This window comes from Crocuta crocuta, unplaced genomic scaffold, assembly GCF_008692635.1.
Source record: "Crocuta crocuta isolate KB4526 unplaced genomic scaffold, BGI_CrCroc_1.0 scaffold85, whole genome shotgun sequence".
In the NCBI taxonomy this organism is placed as follows: Eukaryota; Metazoa; Chordata; class Mammalia; order Carnivora; family Hyaenidae; genus Crocuta; species Crocuta crocuta.
Genome location: NW_027530620.1, coordinates 1,740,832 through 1,760,897, shown reverse-complemented (window position 1 = coordinate 1,760,897; position 20,066 = coordinate 1,740,832). Strand labels below are relative to the sequence as shown.

The 20,066-nt window shown below is 43.4% G+C and overlaps 1 protein-coding gene across 6 annotated transcripts in view; it reads right to left on the bottom strand.

The window, feature by feature from the left end:
• FGGY (FGGY carbohydrate kinase domain containing) overlaps window positions 1–20,066 on the bottom strand; it is a 420,147-nt gene that overhangs the window by 90,071 nt on the left and 310,010 nt on the right. For all 6 annotated transcript variants that reach the window (XM_077768111.1, XM_077768114.1, XM_077768112.1 and 3 more), the window contains 2 exons: window positions 17,719–17,866; window positions 1,940–2,014 (listed from right to left, as the gene is read on the bottom strand). In XM_077768111.1, the coding sequence (XP_077624237.1) occupies window positions 1,940–2,014; window positions 17,719–17,866 (223 nt within the window). The remainder of the gene's footprint in view (window positions 1–1,939; window positions 2,015–17,718; window positions 17,867–20,066) is intronic.

Genomic DNA, 20,066 nt, shown 5'->3' with positions numbered 1-20,066 from the left:
AAATGCAGGTTGGTAGAGTGGAAAGAGCACAAGATCGGGGAGAGAGGCAGATACATCTCAGGCTCCAGGTGTGACTCTACGGAGCACTAACTCTCCAATCTTGCAAGATGCTTTTCCCTCTGTCTGTAAAATGAGCACAATCTTAACCTACTTACAGGGTAGCTGTCCTAGGCCACAGGTGGGTGGGTATTCTGGTGCCCGGCATAGCTAGTGGGTGTCGATAAAAGGCAACACTCATTATCATCACGTGACGGTGTTCCTGGTGTGCCTCTTAGCAAGTACTCAGAGGATAAGCATTGCACAGCTCTGATTTTCCATTTCAGTGTGGTCATTTTATTCCACTCGAAGACTTTTCATACGATGGCACTGACGAATCAGAAAATCAAACTTCCTCCATACTCCATATATCTACTTTTATTTTAGAAAGCTGTGGCTACCAATCCCGGCTCTGCTACTTGCTAAGCTACATGAAATTGAGCAAGTTAATTAATCTTGCTCAAGTGGAGGTTTCAGATCTGGGGAATGGGGATTCGAACACCTAGTTCATTAAGTCACATGATGTTTGTAAATATTTAGCACAGTGTCTGGCACATAGTACCCCAAAACTATATTATTCATCATGACTGTCATTATTACCATCATACAGGATCACTAAATAACGGTCTTGATTACCGAGGCCCCTTATTCTCCTCCATATTCATTTTACTATTCACTCCCTCCATTTTGACAGATGTCAGAATTATCTGTTTTTGACCAAGTTCCCATAACTAAGCCCAGCTGATCGATGCCACTGAACTGGCCAAGCTAGTAAATCAGTGACAGCTGCTTCAGGAAGACAGTCAAACTGGCACATACATAAACTAAAAGGACTGTTTCATCCAACCCCGTTGCCCTATTTCATGTAGCACTGTGTGTTCTTAGTGGTTAGGAATCTCTGATCTCTTATCATATCTACGTGGACAAATGTGGGCATAAGAAAACCACTTTCATTAGTGATATGGACACATGGAAAAAAATGTAAGCAGTTCTACTACTTGAAAGAATAAGGTGATCGAAGTGGTATGTGGAGAAACATAATAACTGAACGGCATTTAAATGTGTCCACATAGCATTAACCAACAAGCTTTCTGTGTGTCTCTGAAAAACAAATTTTGAAATCAGAATTTAGTGAACTGATTTTTCCTTTCTGTTGGTCTGGGTTCTCTTACCAGAATGGCTAAGCCTCACTTAATTAACTATAATTTGGGGGTTCCTCCCAGCTCGGAAAGCCATGACCTGCTCCTCCAAAATGCACTTCCTAACATGTTCATGTAGTCCATTTCCAGATCACCTCTGGGAGAATAAGATTCCTTGGACAATGATGTTTGAGCTGTTAGGAGTTTGTTTTCACAAAAAGGAGATTCATCTTTAGCAGAGTTCCTAATACTTTAAAGTCTCCCTCCTTCTCCTAACCTCCTCCCTCCTAACCATCCGAACCTCTTGTGGAAGCAGCGAATTATCTAAAAACAAATACTTCCATGTTTGAAGGATGCTTCCTATTTAGAGGAACCCTATAATGAATCCTTTTGTGAAGGGAACAATGTCATGTGTTTTAGAAGTCTGCACATTCTTGACATCAGCTTTTCTTAACGCAAGCACACATGGCGTCTGCTTGTATTTAATTGATCTCGGAAGACGAATTACGTACATGACCACTATGATGTTCAAAGGCTTGAGCTCCTTTCAGCTTTCAGCTATGTGAGGTGGTTAGTGAAGCAGGTGAAGAACTCCATCAAGATTTCCTTCCTAAAAGACATGCATCTCCTTTGGGCAAGCTCCCTTTTAATTAACAATCTCTGTCGCAAAAGCACATGATGTATCTTGGAGGAACATGTGGTCTAAAGTTTATTGATAGCCCTCAGTCGCTTAAAAAAAAAAAAAAGGCATTGAAGGGTCTTACAGCAATGGCTTGAACTGTGGCCAGGTAGAGAATGGCCAGATCATCGAGGTCCTGAGACAGTTTCAACCCGGTGACCTGGAGGGATGAAGAAAAGAAAAGAAAGAGATGTCCAAAAGGGACTGCCATGGGTAGAGATGGTTCCCATGAAACACGTTCAGATGTGTTTTCTTGCCCCAACAAGTTCATATGCAAATCCCCTTTTTGTGAGCTGAACGTGAAATGACTACCAAACTGCTTAATCTCCAGACCTGGGAAAAACTATCATTTCTTCTCTAAAAGAAACTGCCCTGCCTTGTATTAAACAAAAACCAAACAAACACTGTATGGAGATTGTGTTTGATATTCCCTAGCACGGAATTAAACCTTTCTTCCTCTTTAAAACAAAATGTTCTTTTATTATAAACGCCCATTTTCTCTGGCTTGGGGAAATCAACATGGAGCAGTGGCATTCCAGTAAAAGATGATCTTATTCTGAGCTCTGCTGTTGTCAGAATTCAGTGTAACAGCATCCAGGGGGTATGCAGAGTAAAATAATATGTCTCCTATAAATGTTATACCTACTATGGGAAATTTACAATCTGTGGTTTGCAAGGGAATCCCATTAAAGTCAATCGGAACCACATGCTTATACGAAGTATGTCAATTTCTGAGAGATTCCAGAACTGAACAGGATACTAAATGTGGATGCCTTCAAGACCTGTTCACAGTCCCTCCTTCCCATTTCCCATTCGTTAACATCTTCTCTTGGGGGTATTTCTAGAGGGTGAAGAGCTGTGGGGTGTTTCAAGCCTACTCTGAAATTTGTGGACATCGATACCAGAGTTCGCTTCGCATTTTCACATTACAAAATTAATCAACGTAACATACGTTTATTCAGAGCCTACAGTGTGTATGATCTTGAGGGCAATGAAGTGGCGACACACAGCCTGCATTAAAAGAGGAGAGCTGAGTGGTCTTCCCAGGTCCTTTTCCCTTGTCTCTCCAGTCCCATTTAATTACCCTCTCCAGACTATCCTCTGAGCCACGACTAACGGGGCGTGTTGGCCTGTTGCAGGGCACAGACTCCATCCCATCGCCGAAACCGGAGACCTGAGGGCACTCTTTCCCAACTTTCCCCATCTTCCCGTATTTATGCGGTCTCCACGTCTTATCCATTTGATCTCCCGAATCTTTTCTGAATCCATCCTTCTCTCTGTCCTGTTGTTCACCTCTTCAGGCCAGGCCACCATCATGTCCTTCACATGAGCTGAAAGAGCTCCTTTTCTAATGGTGCTCCTCTCCATAAAGGAGCCAACTAATTGTTCTCACATACAAATCTGATCCGGTTACTCCCTGTTACAAATTGTCCACTGACGTCATTTTGAGGCAGAAGTGCCTACGCTGTTTTATGTGTGTCTTCTTGGGGTCGCCCCTACTTACTTCTCCAAAAGCTGTCCATGTCCTTCCTTACTTAGTATCTTCTACTCCAGCTATTCTGACTACTCATCGAAGTCTGTTGATGCAGGGATTATTGAATTCAAGTAGAGCTACCTGCTAATGATTTCTCTTGCCAAACAACTGGGTGACCAGATGAGAACTATGGCTTTGATTTTAACACCCAGGATCATGAAGATTTGATTGAGAGACTAGAGGGGAATTCTGGGTATGCATCTTCCCAAGCCAATAACTCGAGTGTGAAGGAACACCCCTTGTAAAGTTCCCCAGAGACCTAAACACGTAGTAAAAACACTGGCAGTAAAGAAGAACATGAACACTGTTGACATTATAGAAGTTCACTTCATAACGTGTGTAAGAAAATAACGTGCCCCAGGGAACACAGGGAATGGAAACCAGAACCTTGCTGTTCTGACAGACTACCTGTGATACTCATGCAGCATCTCCAATGCCTCTCACTAGGTCTGGCACACAGTAGGTACTAAGTTACTATCAGTTGAATATGTGAATTAGTGACAATGCTTTTTCCCTTTGTATACCCCTGTCTTAACTAACACCCTGGCCTTTTGTGTCTAATTACAGGAGGATAATAATTTACCACCTTAGCTCTTCATATATTCACAGAAGGGAGGGTCATTTACTCCATGCCCCGAGAAAGAAGAGTGAAAGATCACTTCTAGTTGCTCATTCCAGGCTTCCACCCCACCCCACTCCACCGCACAGACTCAACAAGTGGCTTCCCTCATCAGTGACTTATATGAGATTGGGTAAAAGAGCATCCCCATTACTCATATGGAAACTTTGTGTGAGTTAGAAGAAGGTGCCCCCTCCAGGCAGGCTAAATGCAAATGGAATCCCATTTGGGAGAATAAATTACAAAATGGAGCAGAGTGGGTAGGATTTCAGCTCTGTCATATGTTCCTCCAGCCAAATATGTCATGTCATCAACCAGCACCATGTCACGTGATGGTCCTCGATAAAGATCACTCTCCATGAATGGTCTCTCTTTTCTCTACTGCCCTGGCCTCAACAGCATCTCTGCAGCTTGTGTACTGGAAAAGTCAACTGGGCCAAGGCCTAGAGAGCCCCTCCAGAGCCAGTCCAGGAGGCGGGCTGCTTCTGGCTCCGCTCTCTGGTCATCAGTGTGATGCGAATGAAGCCATGATCCTTTGTGTGACTGAGTTAAGTGTATGCTCGGCAGACTCACAGTTCCCTGTAGGTGGGTCCTGAAGACCAGACCTAGATAAATTGTGATGGGTAGGGAAGAAATCTGACTTTGTACATGAGATACATTCTCCTATTAATTAACTGGGAACCCAGGTGCCATGGATCACATTGATAATGTAACTGGTTCTGATATCCTTCTTGATTAGTAAAAACCCATTAGACAGACTGGATGCAATATCACCAGATTTCATTTTCTTTTTTACTACTTTTTAAACTTTTTATTTATATTCCACACCCAGCATGGAGCCCAGTGTGGGGCTTTAACTCACGACCCTGAGATCAAGACCTGAGCTGAGATCAAGAGCGGGACGTTTAACCAACTGAGCCACCCAGGTGCCCCCAGATTTTATTTTCTTATCCCTCAGTAAATATTCATGTGAACTTCCCCAAAGTAATGGTATTCAAGAAAAAAAAGGATCATGGCCTCTTCTCTAAATTTCTAGTGCCTCCAGAGCTCAGAAATCATAGAGGAGGAAAGAGAAGATAGTTTCTTTTCTCCAGAAACTGAGAATGAGATCGTGTAAAGGAGCACTAAATTTAACTCCTAAGCTTGCTAGTAGCTTGGGCAAAATAGACATAGCATGGGTGACAAGTGTTTTCTTTTTGGGATAAATAAAAACATACCTATACTTCAAGGAAGAAAACATTATTCTAAGGAAGAAGGCACTCAGCAATGAGAGGGAATAAGCACGCACAGCTCTCCCACACCATCTCCAACGTTTCCTTACCACTAACACCAGGGCCAGGGAGTTGAAATGTGACTCAGTGGAAAACATTTCTCTCTAAAGTGTGAAGTTACTATGGCCTGGGGCCCTGCTTGCTTGACATCTCATCTGATAACCAGATGGAGACTCTAGAAGGGCCAATCATCATGAATTCCATTTGAGTTTTCTCTCAAATACTAGTGACTTGCCTTGGCAAAAGTCAAATGGCTGTTGACCAAGATAGAACTTTCTAAGGAATGTCTTCCATGTGGACCACTTAGGAGGCTACAGAGGCCCACTGGGAGCCATCTTGGTAGGGAAGTGGCCACAGTACCCCAGGAATGCCAGGGATGTCCTGGGGGAAACACAGCTTTGTAACCAGTGAGAAAGCTGAGATGTGACAGATGAGCAGATATCCCTAACTGAAGGCTGAATTATTCCATCAATAAGAGGAAGTGGGAAGAAAGCCTAAGTGGAAGGAGTGTGATTACAGAAGATGTGCATATGCCTGTTTTGAATGTTTGGGCAAGACAGTGCAATGTGTGGGGAAGCCCCACGCAAGAGTTGCACCGGTAAGCACATTTTATTTATTTTGCTATTGTGTAACATGGAGAACTGTAAGAGAAAACATTTATAATTATTACTTAGAGATGTGTGAAAGCTGCATATGGTGGCCAAAGAGATGCAAACTACGGCTGATAACTTCAACCGTTATCATGATGATATGGTTAAAAAATGCTTGGGGTTCCTGGGTGGCTCAGTTGGTTGAGCGTCCGACTTTGGCTCAGGTCATGTTCTCACTGTTTGTGACTTCAAGCTCTGCATCGGGCTCTGTGCTGACAGCTCAGAGCTTGGAGTCTGCTTCGGATTCTGTGTCTCCCCCTCTCTCTGCTCCTCCCATGATCATGCTCTGTTTCTCTGTTTCTCAATTATGAATAAATATTAAAAGAAAAATTTAAAAAAAATGCTTATGTGGAGTTTCTGAGCTTGGAAGAGATGTGTGGGTGAGTGGAAAGAAGACAACCTATGGAGGAAGACACGTGGGATCAGAGCTTGACCTTCTCCCAGATGACTGCACAACAGTGTGAGTTTTGAGACCTTGCTGAAGCCCATTTGTGAAGCGGGAATAATGACACCTCAAGGCATTTTTGTGAAGATTAAGAATCATTTGCGAAATGTCTTACGTGTTCGGGAAGATATACGGGGTCTACGAGAGCTAAACCGTTGTGATGCCAATGGCACTTAATGTTGATTTTCTTTCCCTGTCTCTTATTAAATGTTTGTTCTATTTATCTTAAATGCACAAAGGTTTCATTCCCATTCATTAACTGGCATACAGCAACAAAGCACCTCCTTTAACAGTACAGGAACCCTCAGGGTATTAATGAGGGGCACTGAAGACCAGTGCATACACAGCGTGGGGAAGACAAGGCAGAATGCATGTTGACCAGCAACAAGATCATAATGTTAAAGATACGGACACCTAGCAGTGTGGACATGCAGCATGGCCCTGATAAGTGCCCACAAGTACAACAGTGGGGGACTCACTTGCAAGGACTCCTCGGAGAAGTCTTAGTCTTTATCAACCTACACACCTTCCTTCACTCTGTACATAGTAAGAACAGGTGAATTTTGCCGTGGACTTCACCTTAAGTCTTGCTGCCAAAGAAGAGCTGTGAGAGCTTGAGTACGCTTCGTCTTTTCCTGGGATCTTTACTGAATGCAGACTTCCTGAGCTCCAACTCCAGATTTACTGAATCTTTGGTGTGGGCCCAGCAATTTGCATTTCAGCAAGGTCAGAATGTACAAGAAATTGTGGGAAGAGTTGTCCGTAACCTTGGCATTGTGAATTAGAGGTTGATAGGCCCTAAAATTGTTGAAATTATGTTTTGAAAGACAGGAGTAATTCAGTTAGCTAATTTTTTCCCTTCTTAATCCTTTTAAAGGAATTAGTTATATATGTTAGTAAGGAAAAAAAAGCTTGGAAATAGAATCTCAAGGGGTCTCTAAATATTACAATAGACAAGAAAGCAGAATCCCCAGTCCTGAGATTTTCTAAGGTCATCAGAGCTTGATGGAGTATCCAGGGCTCATGGGAATTGCTTGAAAGCTTTTCAGAAAACAAAGGAACAGCAAAAATGTTCTGCCTGCTCAGTCAATAATAAGGGCAGACCAGATGGACAGACAGCAAGGAAATGAGAAGGATCAGAGATAATTTTATAGAAAACCTCTGGAGAAAGGACAGAGACTGGAGAACAGGTCTGAAATGATCAGCAGCCTGGAAGAGAAAGAGAACCAATGTCTTGGAGGCTTCAGTAAGTATCAGGAATTGAGGCTGACACTTGGCATTGCCCAAAACTCACCCAGATTTGGGAAATGCAGATAAACATGTCAACACAATGTAGTGAGCAGAGCTCTAAAGATGTCCCCCGAAGATTCCCATCCAGCAGTTACTCAATCAAACACTAATCTAAGCACTGCTGTAAAGGGACTTTGTAGATGAAACTGGTTATTAGCCAGCTGACCTTAAAATACAGAGATTATCCTTGATTATGCAGTGTAAACTCAATGTAATCACATGAGCCCTTAAAAGCAGAAAAGTCAGTCAAGTGACAGAGTAGAAGGCAGAAGAAATGAGGCAGAAATGGAAACCAGGGAGAGTCAAAGGATGACATGATCTTCCATTGGTGGCTTTGAAGATGGGCGAAGGCAGCAAGGAGTCAAGAAATGCAGGTGGCCTTGGGGTGCCTGGGTGGCTCAGTTGGTTAAGCAGCTGACTTCAGCTCAGGTCATGCTCTCACAGTTGGTGGGTTTGAGCCCCACATCGGGCTCTGTGCTGACAACTCAGAACCTGAAGCCTCTTTTGAATTCTGTCCCCCTCTCTCTGCCCCTCCCCTGCTCATGCTCTCTCTCTCTCTCAAAAAGAAATAAACATTAAAAATGAAAAAAAAAAACAATAAATAAGAATAAAAAAGAAATGCAGGTGGCCTCCAGAAGCCGAGGACCTCTGGCTAACAGTCAGCCAGGATAGAGGAACCTCAGTCCTACAACTGCATGGAACTCAAGCTAGCCAACAATTTGAATGAATCTGGTAGATTATTTCCAAAGCCTCCAGATACGAGCCTTTGGTTCTGGTCTTGAGAAAATTGAGGCAAAGAAATGAGCTGAGCCAGCCCGGGCTTCTTACCCGCAGAACTGTGAGATAATAAATTTAAGCCTCTAAGTTCATGGTCATTTATTAAAGCAGCAATAGACAACCGATAAACTCACAAAGCCTTGACTGGCATTCTCCCTCACAGCCTTATTCTATTGGTGAACCCTACACGTCACACTAGTTTATTTGCTAGTCCCCAAATACACTAGGCATCTGGTGTCACATCTTTGTCCGTTTCTGATGCTCTAAATCTAAGCCATTTTAATGTACTCATGTACCAGTATCCCAAAGCTGTTCTGGTCAACTGTCCTGGCTCTTAGTGGGTGTCATTCAGCCTGTCTTGATTTACATAATAATGATTTACATGCTAATTTGGATCCCATCCTTGGTCCCTTGGCCTTAGGTCTTTCTCATTATTTATCTGTTGGGTATTCCTAGTGGATTTCTACCCAGTTCACGCCTCCATCTTCTATTAAGCCACAGCACCTTGGGAAGTACTCTTATTTATAATCCATGTTCCTCCTGCCTCCCTCCCCTGGGTTTTATGTGTTGCTTGGTATAGTTAGGGAAGATAGAAAGCACTAAGAAACTCAAGTGTGAATATGTGACATAATTAAAAAAATTAAAAAGTCACTAAAATGAGGAGAAAATATGGCAGACGCAGTGAAAACAGAGTAAGAGTATGAAAACACAAAAACTTACTTTTTTTCTTTATAAACATTTTTTCCCTTAAAAAATGTTTTTTCCTCCCAGTGGATATCAGGGGCCTCAATTTGAATGCACTAGGTTCTAATATCACTTCTGTTTTTTTTTTTTTCCCCTCTAGGAAAATAGCTACGAGTCTCTGAACCGTGGAGAGAAAGCACAAGCAGGGGAGAGGGGCAGAGGGAGAATCTTAAGCAGGCTTCACGTTCAGCACAGAGCTCAACACAGGGCTCAATCCCACAACCCCGGGATTTGACCTGAGCCAAAATCAAGAGTCTGATGCTTAACCTACTAAGCCACTCAGGCACTCCATCTCTGTCCTTTTAAATGGGGCAACAACACTAGCAGGCAGGGCTACTATAAATATTAGGGATGGCACATGTAAAAACATCTGTCATGGTACCTGACACACTGCAGTCCTGGAAAAAATGACACCTATCATAAAACAGAATAGGAGCTGCTCAATTAGTGGCTTCGGTAAGAAAATGCATCATCGGAACACCAGCTAAATGCTACTTAGGATACTAAGCTTTGTTATACGACTCAATGTGTCACAGTTGAGGCAAAAATATGTAAACAGTATTGAACTGTAACAAAATCATCAACAAACGCCATTTCAAAGGTGCATGCCTCTGCAAGCCTGACCAGTGTATCAGTCAAAAGCTGCCTGAGGGGTGTCTGGGTGGCTCAGTCAGTTAAGCATCCAACTTTGGCTCAGGTCATGATCTTGCGGTTCGTGGGTTCAAGCCCCACGTCAGGTTCTGCACTGACAGCTCAGAGCCTGGAGCCTGTTTCAGATTCTGTGTCTCCCCCTCTCTCTCTGCCCCTCCTCCACTCATGCTGTGTCTCTCTCTGTCTCAAAAATAAATAAATTATCAAAAAAAAAAGGTAAAGAAAAAAGCTGCTTGAGTTAGCTCATGAGTTCCAGCTCTGTTATCCACCTCCCCATCGGAGGAAGCCTCTGGGATACAGCCTCTGGCTCCTCCTGATATCTGGCAAAAACTCATCTGTGTTGCTGACTCCATCCACGTCTGACTCTGTCGAGCAAGGCCCATCTCTAGCTGGGGTTCAGTCCTCTGGGAACTGGCTGAGATCTTGCAACACTTCTTTCCTGACTCTGTCTCAGTTTTTCATGTGCACACTGGCTCTGTGCTTGCTCTGAAGAGCCGCTGGAGCAGGACTCAGCCTCTCCAGCAGTTTGAGCAGCATATGGTCTTATGCTAGAAATCACAGCTCTTCAAAGCATGAGAAAATAACTTTCTGTTCTGGGTAGCGCTGTACTTGCAAAATGAAGCGGAGAAAACACGTTTCAACCACTGGTGAATATGGAGTCTTCGTGGCCTGATATGCTTCTGACATGACTTGCTTCTTTGATTATAGTTGATTAATTCACTTCCTGGACATTTCAGGGAAAGCATTTTTTTTTTTTTTAAACCACCAAAACAAAGAGGTAGTATTAATCTGAGAATAGAAACTAGTCATGTATACCAAGAGGCATATGCTCTTTCTAAATGCCTCTAGCACTGGCAGTTTTGTAAGGTACACAAAATTTGAGTGTTTCCCGTTGTGTTAAGGGAATTGAAGGCTGAGGACTTATATATAGTAAAGACTAATCTCTATACCTGTATGAAACTCAGTTCTGTGAGGGACCCAGTGATCGCTCAGCTTCAGCAGCTGGTTGTACACAGCTGATGACCTCCCTGGCTGGTGAGACCAGCTGGTCCCAGGGCTGAGGCTACTTAGCATTCAAAGGCCACACTTGGAATCCTGCTAGTCATCTTCTAACATGCAAATAAGGGCTACTAAGCAGAAGCCACAGGTTCACAAGTATTTGCTGCTGTTGTCTCTCCACCATGTGATAGTCTCTCCCTTTGATTCTGACAATGGTCGGTCGCGCAAGGAAGCCTGTGTGGGTCCAGCCCACTGATGAGTAGACTGACCTCACAGAGCTAGCCTCCAAGGTCTCATAACTGGTACATTTTCAGGGCAGGACGCAAATGCAGATGTGACTTCAAACCCTGGGCTCCCTTTACTGTTTCACAGTGATAAAAACTACCCAACCAAACATTTAAAATAGAAACAATCAGGGGCGCTTGGGAGGCTCGGTTGGCTAAGTGTCCAACTTTGGCTCAGGTCATGATCTCACGGTTTGTGGGTTCGAGCCCCGCATCAGGCTCTGTGCTGACAACTAGCTCAGAGCCTGAAGCCTGCTTTGGATTCTGTGTCTCCCTTGCTCTCTGCTCCTCCCCTGCTCATGCTCCATCTCTCTCTCTCAAAAATGAACATTAAAAAATAAAATAAAATAAAAACAATCATAAAAATACCTAAAACAGGCCACCATTTCTGATGGTGAGGATTCAGCTTCATCATTCTTTATGCATCACCATGCCACATTTCTTTCAATGTGAGCATTTTTTGTTTTGCTTTTAAAGAACCTAGAGCCATCAGTATTAAATGTTTTGATGCTAATTGCTGTGACCCGAGCTTCTGCTTCCTTTACACATCATATGCAGGGCCCTTAACTAATCTACCAAGTGGAAAGGAGACGTATTTATGTAGGTGGCTACTTGGTAGGCACACTATTAAGTTGCCCACACCCCTAACCTCCATCTCTTTTTAGCTCGGTGCCACAGGTCAATCACAGAAGGAGAAATGAAGCAGCCATGTGCATGGCAGGGAGCCAACTGTGACCAGAACAAAAGAAAATGATGTTCTCATGCATAATGGAAAGATTCCTGGATTATGCCCTGTTCCTACTTACGAGGGAAGGCAGTGCTAAAGCAGAAGAGTTTATAGCCAGGTCAAAGCAGGAGTGCTGATTCCTTCTGAAATCTGAGTCCATGAGGGTGTGAAAGAAACAAGAACCATTAGTGAGGAGAGAAAGGAAGAGGTCAGAGCTTAAACCCAAGGGCCAGGGTAAGGATAAGCATGGGAGAAAGTGAGAAGGCCAGGTTTCAGAGTAGGGCAGTGAGGACTGGGCTGAGGAGTGTGGCTGGGTGTGAAACCATGCGTGAGGGGTTAGGACTCCCATCTCACAGTCCCCAGCGCATCACACAAAGTCCTGAGCTATGAGTTAAGGCAGCCCTGTAGGGGTGTGCATGCTCAAAGTCAGTCACATTTTTATTGAGGGGTACCATTTCCTGGCACTGTGACTTTGGGCAGGTCACTCTTCATTCCTTCCTTGACAAATAAATAGTGAAATGACTGGTTATCCAGAAGGCAATTATTCAATGCCTGTCTTTGATCTAAACACTGCTGGAAATATTAATGTTTACTTATTTTTTTTTTTTTTTTGAGAGAGAGAGACAGACAGACAGACTGGGGGATGGGCAGAGAGTGGAGACACAGAATCTGAAGCAGGCTCCAGGCTCTGAGCTGTCAGCACAGAGACCCACGTGGAGATCAAACCCACAAACCGTAAGATAATGTCCTGAGCCTGAGTCGGAAGCTTAACCGACTGAGCCACCGAGGCGCCCCTAAACACTGATGAAATTTAAAAAGTGAACAAGCCATCGGTAGTCCCTATCCTCAAAATGTTTTTCTAAAAATGTTAAATATATGCTAGGTCATATGGCAGTTCTGATCTTATTTTCTTTGTAAAAATTGTTTCTTATTAACTTCCATGCATGTTTTAATTCTGCTACTGTATTTTTAGTTGTCTTTGTCATTTCCTTTTTTTCTCATTCCACTGGCTTTCCATCTGAGCTCACTTTTTTCTCCACTAAGTTTCCGTCGTATTTCATAGAGATGTGCCCTTAAACAAACAAACAAAACAAAAACAAAAACAAAAACCTACTGAATATGCCAAAGAGTTTTTAATATTTTCTTTTGGTTTCAGTAGTAACTAATTCTGTAAGAGGCCTTTTCCTGTGTTCCAATGGCACTTCTTCTGCTTTGTATGCAACATGTGTTTTCTAATGGACTCGCTTTATTATTTTTTTATTCATTTCAACTAGAGAGCTACACTTATTCAGTGTTTCCCAGCAGACAGGACACATGATTCACTTTAAACCCCACTCACTGCAACTTGGATTTGCCTCTTCACATCTAAAGCTAGTTGCCAGTTCCCAGAGTCCAGCAGTTGTGTTTTGTTTTTTTAAAATTCTTAATGTTTATCTGTTTTTGAAACACTGACATACAGAGCACTAGTGGGGGAGGGGCAGAGAAAAGGGAGGCACAGATTCTGAAGCAGGCTCCAGGCTCTGAGCTGTCAGCACAAAGCCTGATGCAGTGCTTGAACTCATAAACCGTGAGATCATGACCTGAGCGGAAGTCGGACGCTTAAACTGACCGAGCCACCCAGGCGCCCCTATTTAAAAACAAATTTGTTTTAAATTAACAGCTTCTATTGGGAAGCTTTGGTACCTGGTTGTCTAACCTTAGAACAGACAGCAGACGTGCAAACCTAGCCCTCCTCCAAACTCACATCTTTTCCTATCTATGTCCCACTAACAGTTTTACTCCAGATCCTCAGAACTCAGGGCAGCACCAGTCACCTCAGATCAGTCTTCCTGCCCCGCTGGTCTCTAGGGTTGGCAGTTTTCTGATGGACTGAACTGAAAGGGAAGATAAGGTCCGGGGTTGTGGGAGAGTTCTGGGAAATTAAACTCACTGGCTGCTTCCAAAACAACAAACCATGCTAACCATTGGCAGCAGAGTAGAGGGAAACCTGCCCTGTTCTGAGGCTTAAAGGGACCTTGTGATATTAAGCCAAGGAGCAGAAAGTAGAGATGTCCAAACTCTTGCAAGGCTAGAGGTTCACTTTGTTCTGTGTCATATATTATATTTATCAAATGAGGTCCAGGTAGCCTTAAGACTCTGGAAGATCTTCCCAGGTTCTGAGACTGTCCATGTTAGTGTTGCTAGTTGAATGACATGTTAATATGTGAATTTTCAAAGTCAGCCTGAGTTTATGGTTTTTTTTTGCATCCTCACATGTATTTTCAAATGAAGTAGAGAAAGGCTGTATCAGGGCTTACTGCTCAAATGCCACGTAAAAAAAAAAATCATTCAAAGCCAGACATCCAGTGAGTGACCGGTTTGGCTTGCACAGGTACCTGTACCACAGGGATCACCCTGCATAATGTTTGTACACACACACACAGAACACACACACACACACACAAGCACAGTCATTACCTCCCTGCCTTTATGTGAACTTGGGACCACCCTAGTTTCTTTTTTCTTTGTGTTCATAGTAGGTGATCAATAAGCATGTGTTGAATGAATGAATGGGTAACTAAGATACAAGGGTCAACCGAGGGGAGAATGAAGAACTGGGCGAATGTAGTGCTAGACGGTAGGAGTACAGAGCATCCAGTGGTTCTCTTGAGATTATTTTTTTTTACTACCAAGGTAAAACGTTAAATGCTACCTAGCACTGCTTAGATAATGATACAGGGAACCAAAATCGAAGGCGTTCACATTCCATGTTTTCCTCCTCTCGAGAACACTGCATTTACTATGGTTTTCCTGGTTCCAAACTCTCTTCCTCGTCTCACTCATTGACCCAATGTCAATGTCACCTCCAGTGTGAAGCCTTTCCTGACTTCTGAGACGAGGCTGAGCAGTCATCTCCCACACATCCAGGGAGCGCTGGACAGGAAGTGGCACCTGTGGCTTGACCCAGTATCACCTGTTTATATATTCTGTCTGCCCTGCCCTCACCCCGACAGTAATGTTCCTGACAGTTGGAATTATATCTAGTTACTCTTATATCCCCCAGCAACTATAAAAGGCTTGTATTAGTTTGAATAATTAATTAATTGATGAGCAAATGTCTTCATAATTAGGATAAAATGGAAACCTCTTTGCTTCATTTACCTGGACATTATTAATATTGGTATTAAGTATATATCATATGGCTACTAAGAGTAGCAACCGATCTATTTAATATTAGCAAATTGTTCATATATATGTTTTTAAAGCAATAAGTGGTTTCTTCTTATCTCCATGTTGACTATCAATTAAGTACCTAGTAAGTACTTAGTATATGTCCAGAGAAATGTTTCAGAAGCCAAAAGAAGAAAGCATGTATGCTCTATTCCCTACTGGGATTAGCCTGACAATTCTAGTTGCTAAGTATACATCCTATCAAGCACTTTCCTTCCTCCCCTGAAACATGCTCTATGAATATATGAATTGTTGTACCTTACTGTATCTACAGCAGTGCTTGGTGTTTCTAGGTACCAAATAAAGATTTACTGAATGAGTGGTGGAGACAGTAGTCATTGGAAGGTTCTGACAAATGATAACATGATACTAGAGATTTCAGGGTGATTAGTTTGATGTTACCTGAAACTGAAGGAAAGAAATATTGGCAGGGGGGCTGGGTGGGTCAGTCATTTATGCATCTGACTTTGGCTCAGGTCATGACCTCATGGTTCGATCTCGAGTCCCGCACTGGATGAGCTCATGCCCTATTTTGGGCAAACATGAGCCCTACTTCTCTGTCCCTTCCTCTCTCTCAAAAAAATCCCCTCTGCTCCTTGTGGGATTCTCTCTCTCTCTCTCTCTCTCTATCCCTCTGCCCCTTGCTCTTTCTTGAAAAAGAAGAAAAAGAAACAGGAGTAAAAAGAAGAGAAATATTGGGAGAAATTTTTAGTCCAGAATTTCCTTCTTTTTGTCTTATTGAGGATACCTTCTCTTTCTAGTGATGTGATATAAATTCATGGAGTGACAGCTATTCCAATGTAAGCCCAACCCAAGGACAGTTACAAAAGGAAATCATTGTTAAGAAAAAGTACATGATACAAAACTTTTTAAAAAATAAACATACTAGGATTTTCTGATACAATTGGGCGTTTGTCCCCATGGTACGAAGTCTCCTTTGGTGAGTATGTACTTAGCTGTATTTATCGTAATGAGGCAGGCATTCTTCAAAACACTCTATTGGCTCCTTTGGAATTATATTCTGGATTCAGGTTACCTTTACAAGAATATCCTTATGATGGTAATTCTTAAGTCTTTGTATGTCAGGCTTGGTTTTAAGGCACAGAGAAAAGCCACTGGGAGCCATGAGTCTGGCCACGCTGGGTACTGAGGCTGGGTATGACAGAAGTTGTCAAGAGAGGGAAGGACTCCAGATCCAAGTCCACGGGCTCCAGACCCATGATCATTTCACTCCATAGCCCTGCACTGTTCTCGGGTCATTTTATGAACTGGTCATGCTTCTTGACATCTTGAACATTTTAAAGGGCCCATTACACTTGTCTTCAGATATTTGTCTCCAATTAAGTCACTCACTCGTGTACCCATACAAAATGTGTTCTTCCCCAACCTGTTTGTACCCAGGAGTCAGTTATCTGCAAGTGCAGTTTTCTGGCTGCAGCTTGTGGTCACATGGCCCTCTCCTGACATTCCTCTCCTGCTTCTGCAGGCCGAGTAAGGGGGCCAAGCTCATTATCTGTGGTGTGGGCACGTTTCACGGACTCCAGACAGACGTAACTTCTGCTGTGTCCAATTTTCTTTTCTTTTCCTTCCACGCCCCTTTTATTAGCAGACATTGATTATATCAACTGGGTAATGAGAATAAAAATCAGGTCTTCCTGCTAGCATCATAAAAACATTTAAAATGATCTCAATACAGTCAACCACAAAACCACAGATTTTTGAGTCTCGAAGTTCTTAAAGCCAGCCGCCTGCTCCACCATCACTCGGTGTAAACCCTGCACTGCTCATGGCGTCCATCCTGAACTCCCGCCTCCATTCACTGCACATTCTGCTTCTTGACTTCTTCCTGGATTCTGAGTTCCTGGTTTATTTTCTTATCTGTGGCCCCTCTTGGCTTCTGGGAACTGAAGCTGTGTTCTTTCTCTAGCTTGAATGTGCTTCTTCCAACCTCAAATACGATTCTCGATGGCTATACTACCTACACTCCGCCCCCTAATCTTGCCTGGCCACCAGGGTGTTCTATCTTAGTTGAGGAGGCTGTGAACTCTGCCACAAGTTCATCCTGGCCCCTCTCCAGGAGGCCCACAATCTTCTGCACCATCAGTGACCCCAAAGGTCACCAGCAGCTGAATTTATCCATCAGTATGAGTTATTCATTTTCTTTTCCTTTTAGCAAAGCTTAATCTGAAATCCTAATAATGTTAACATGCACTCTGAACAGCTCTGACTCAGAGCTGGAGCAGGCGTGCGGTTATAGCAATCAAGACCATGGGTGGTAATATTTACCACTTATTTACCGGGCAGCCTGGGGATGCAGACAGAAAACATGACTCTGCAAACTGATTTCAATAAGAAAAATCACACAGACGGGGGCTCATGACTTCCAGCCGCTCCACAGGACAAAGAGGCAGCGGTAGCTCAATGTAGGAAATATTGCTTTTAACACTTTCAAGGTTGGCGCAGCAACAATGAGAACTTTCAGCAGCTCGCCCTGTGGAGTGGCAAGAGCCTTCGCAACAAGCGATGCATCTGCAAGAAGCCTGTGTGCCCTTGGCCCGTCTTGTTTATTTTTCCTCCTTTCCTTTCTCCTTACTCTGCTTCTCCCAAACTTTGTAGCCCTTCGGCCTGCCTGCACCTTCGTGCAAGGACTGGCTGTTACTTACCATGCCCTTTAGTGTCAGATCTGCTAAGGGAGACCGGTTGCCATGGAAATCTGGCCAAACATGTAAATCAACAGTGAGGAAACCCACAGGCTGAGCCTTCTTAATCAGATCCAGGTGACTGTTCAAATATGCATATACACTTTGGCATCTGGAAGAGACGTTGATTTTGTTTTTAAAAGGGGGGTAGGGTCGGGAGGCAAACTGTTCTGAAGAAAGAAACGATTTGTACTTCCCCATCAGATCCACAAACAAAGCAGAGTCCCAAACCTTCAGCAGAGAAATTACCCAAACCCCAGCAACCAGCATTCAGCACTCTCAGATCATGCTGTGCCATCACCCAGAAGAGCCAGCATGTTCTGGTGCAAAGTGGGAAAGGCTTGGAATCGAAAGACCAGCTCCAGGGGTGGCTTTAGCCCTAGTAGGTGTGTAACCATGATAAAGTTACTCAAACTTTCTGAACCACTTTCTTCGCATCTGTCAAAACAGATATCATAATCCCTGTCCAACTTACCTCATAGGGTTATTGGAAGATCAAAGGAGGCTATGCATATGAAGATGCAGTATTTTGTAAATGGTACAATACTGTACATATGTAAAAGATTTCTTAAAACTTAGTATTGCTAATTGTAACAATAACGATGGGGTGACCAATATAAACCTAAGTTCTTGGACTCAGCACAGGAGTCGGGCCACAGGAAGTGACAGGACACTGGAATGAGGTTAGATCAGGAATTAGGAGACTCGACTTCTGACCCAAAGGCACTAAATGCTATCACATTTGTTTTTTCTTCTTTCTAAGGCTCAGTCTCTTTGGGTGTAGGATGAGGGGGTCACACCACCTCACAGTCGCCACAGTCTTGGGAAGACAGAGGGGAGGACACTAGGAGCTAAAGCAGTCCTGGCTCAGATCAGTGGCTGGGTGGCATGGCCAGTAACTCGCCCTCTCTGAACTTCAGTTATCCCGTATAAAATGGGTATCATAATACCTATCTCATTGAGCTGACTCTTACTGCAAGGCACAGAGATTAAATTTGGTCATCCTTCCCCTCTTTAACTGCGCTTCCTTCTCAAAGTCTTGTACCAACGATTTGAGGGGAAAGTGGGTTTATCAGAGAGTGGAATCCATGCCTCTTGGCACTGGTGACCTCGGAAAGATCTCTTTAAAGATGAAAAATATGGCTTGAACAATGGCAGGAAGAAAACTATAGGAAATCACTGTCTAATGGAGGGCAATATCTAAGGTACTCAAGATGACAGTATCTGAATGTTAAGAATGCTTTAGGAATGTAGCTCAGGGATTTCTAGTTCCAGTTTTGTGACACTGAATGTTCCCATGGAGCCCATGAAGTTCCCGAAAGTTTTCTAAACTAACTTTAAAGAAAGAAGCAAAAAACTAGAGCTATGGTTTTCAAACTCTTTTGTTAAATAAATTTAAAAAAAATTTATAACATTTATTTTCTAATGTTTTATTTATTTTTTGAGAGAGAAATAGAGATAACGTGAGCAGGGGAGGATCAGAGAGAGAGTGAGACAAAGAATCTCAGGCTCCAGGCTCTGAGCTGTCGGCACAGAGCATGACGTAGGGCTCAAACCCACGGACCGTGAGATCATGACCGGAGCCAAAGTCGGAAGCTTAACCGGGTGAGCCACCCAGGCGCCCCATATAACGTTTATTTATTTTTGAGAGAACTTGCAGAATGCAAGTTGGGAAGGGGCAGAGAGAGAGGGTTACACAGAATCCGAAGCAGGATCTAGGCTCTGAGCCATGAGCACAGAGCCCGACGTGGGCCTCGAACCTATGAATGATGAGATCGTGACCTGCACTGAAGTCAGAGGTTAACCGACTGAGCCAGCCAGGCGTGCCTGGTCAAATAAAAATTGTATGTGGAACTCCAATATAGAAAGGATAGAAAAGCAAAAGTGCTCCATGTAAGTGCAGGAGTGAGTGAGTGCGTCCGTGTGCGACCATATGCGCAAGGAATGCTGGGTGGAAGGGTAGCCCTGCTGGCTAGGCAATCTCTGCTTCTTGCTGTGACACCTCATCCCCATCTGTGAAACCTTCTGCTTTGGACCGTATCAGGAGGATAATGATAGTGTTGGGGAAAGGCTCACCAGCCACAACAATATCAACTGTTGCTCCCTGACAGGCCTTCATCCCCAGCCCAGTGAGCCAAGTACCATTAACATGCTTTTACAGAAAGATGCTCAAAGTGAAGACGCATGACCGAGTCCAAATTTAAATAACCCCTTCTCTGTGTGATTCTGAAGCCATCTCTATAACCCAGATCAGAAGAGGCTTGTCAAAGCCTATATTCCAACTCTGTTTTACCATGATTCTCTGACAGTGT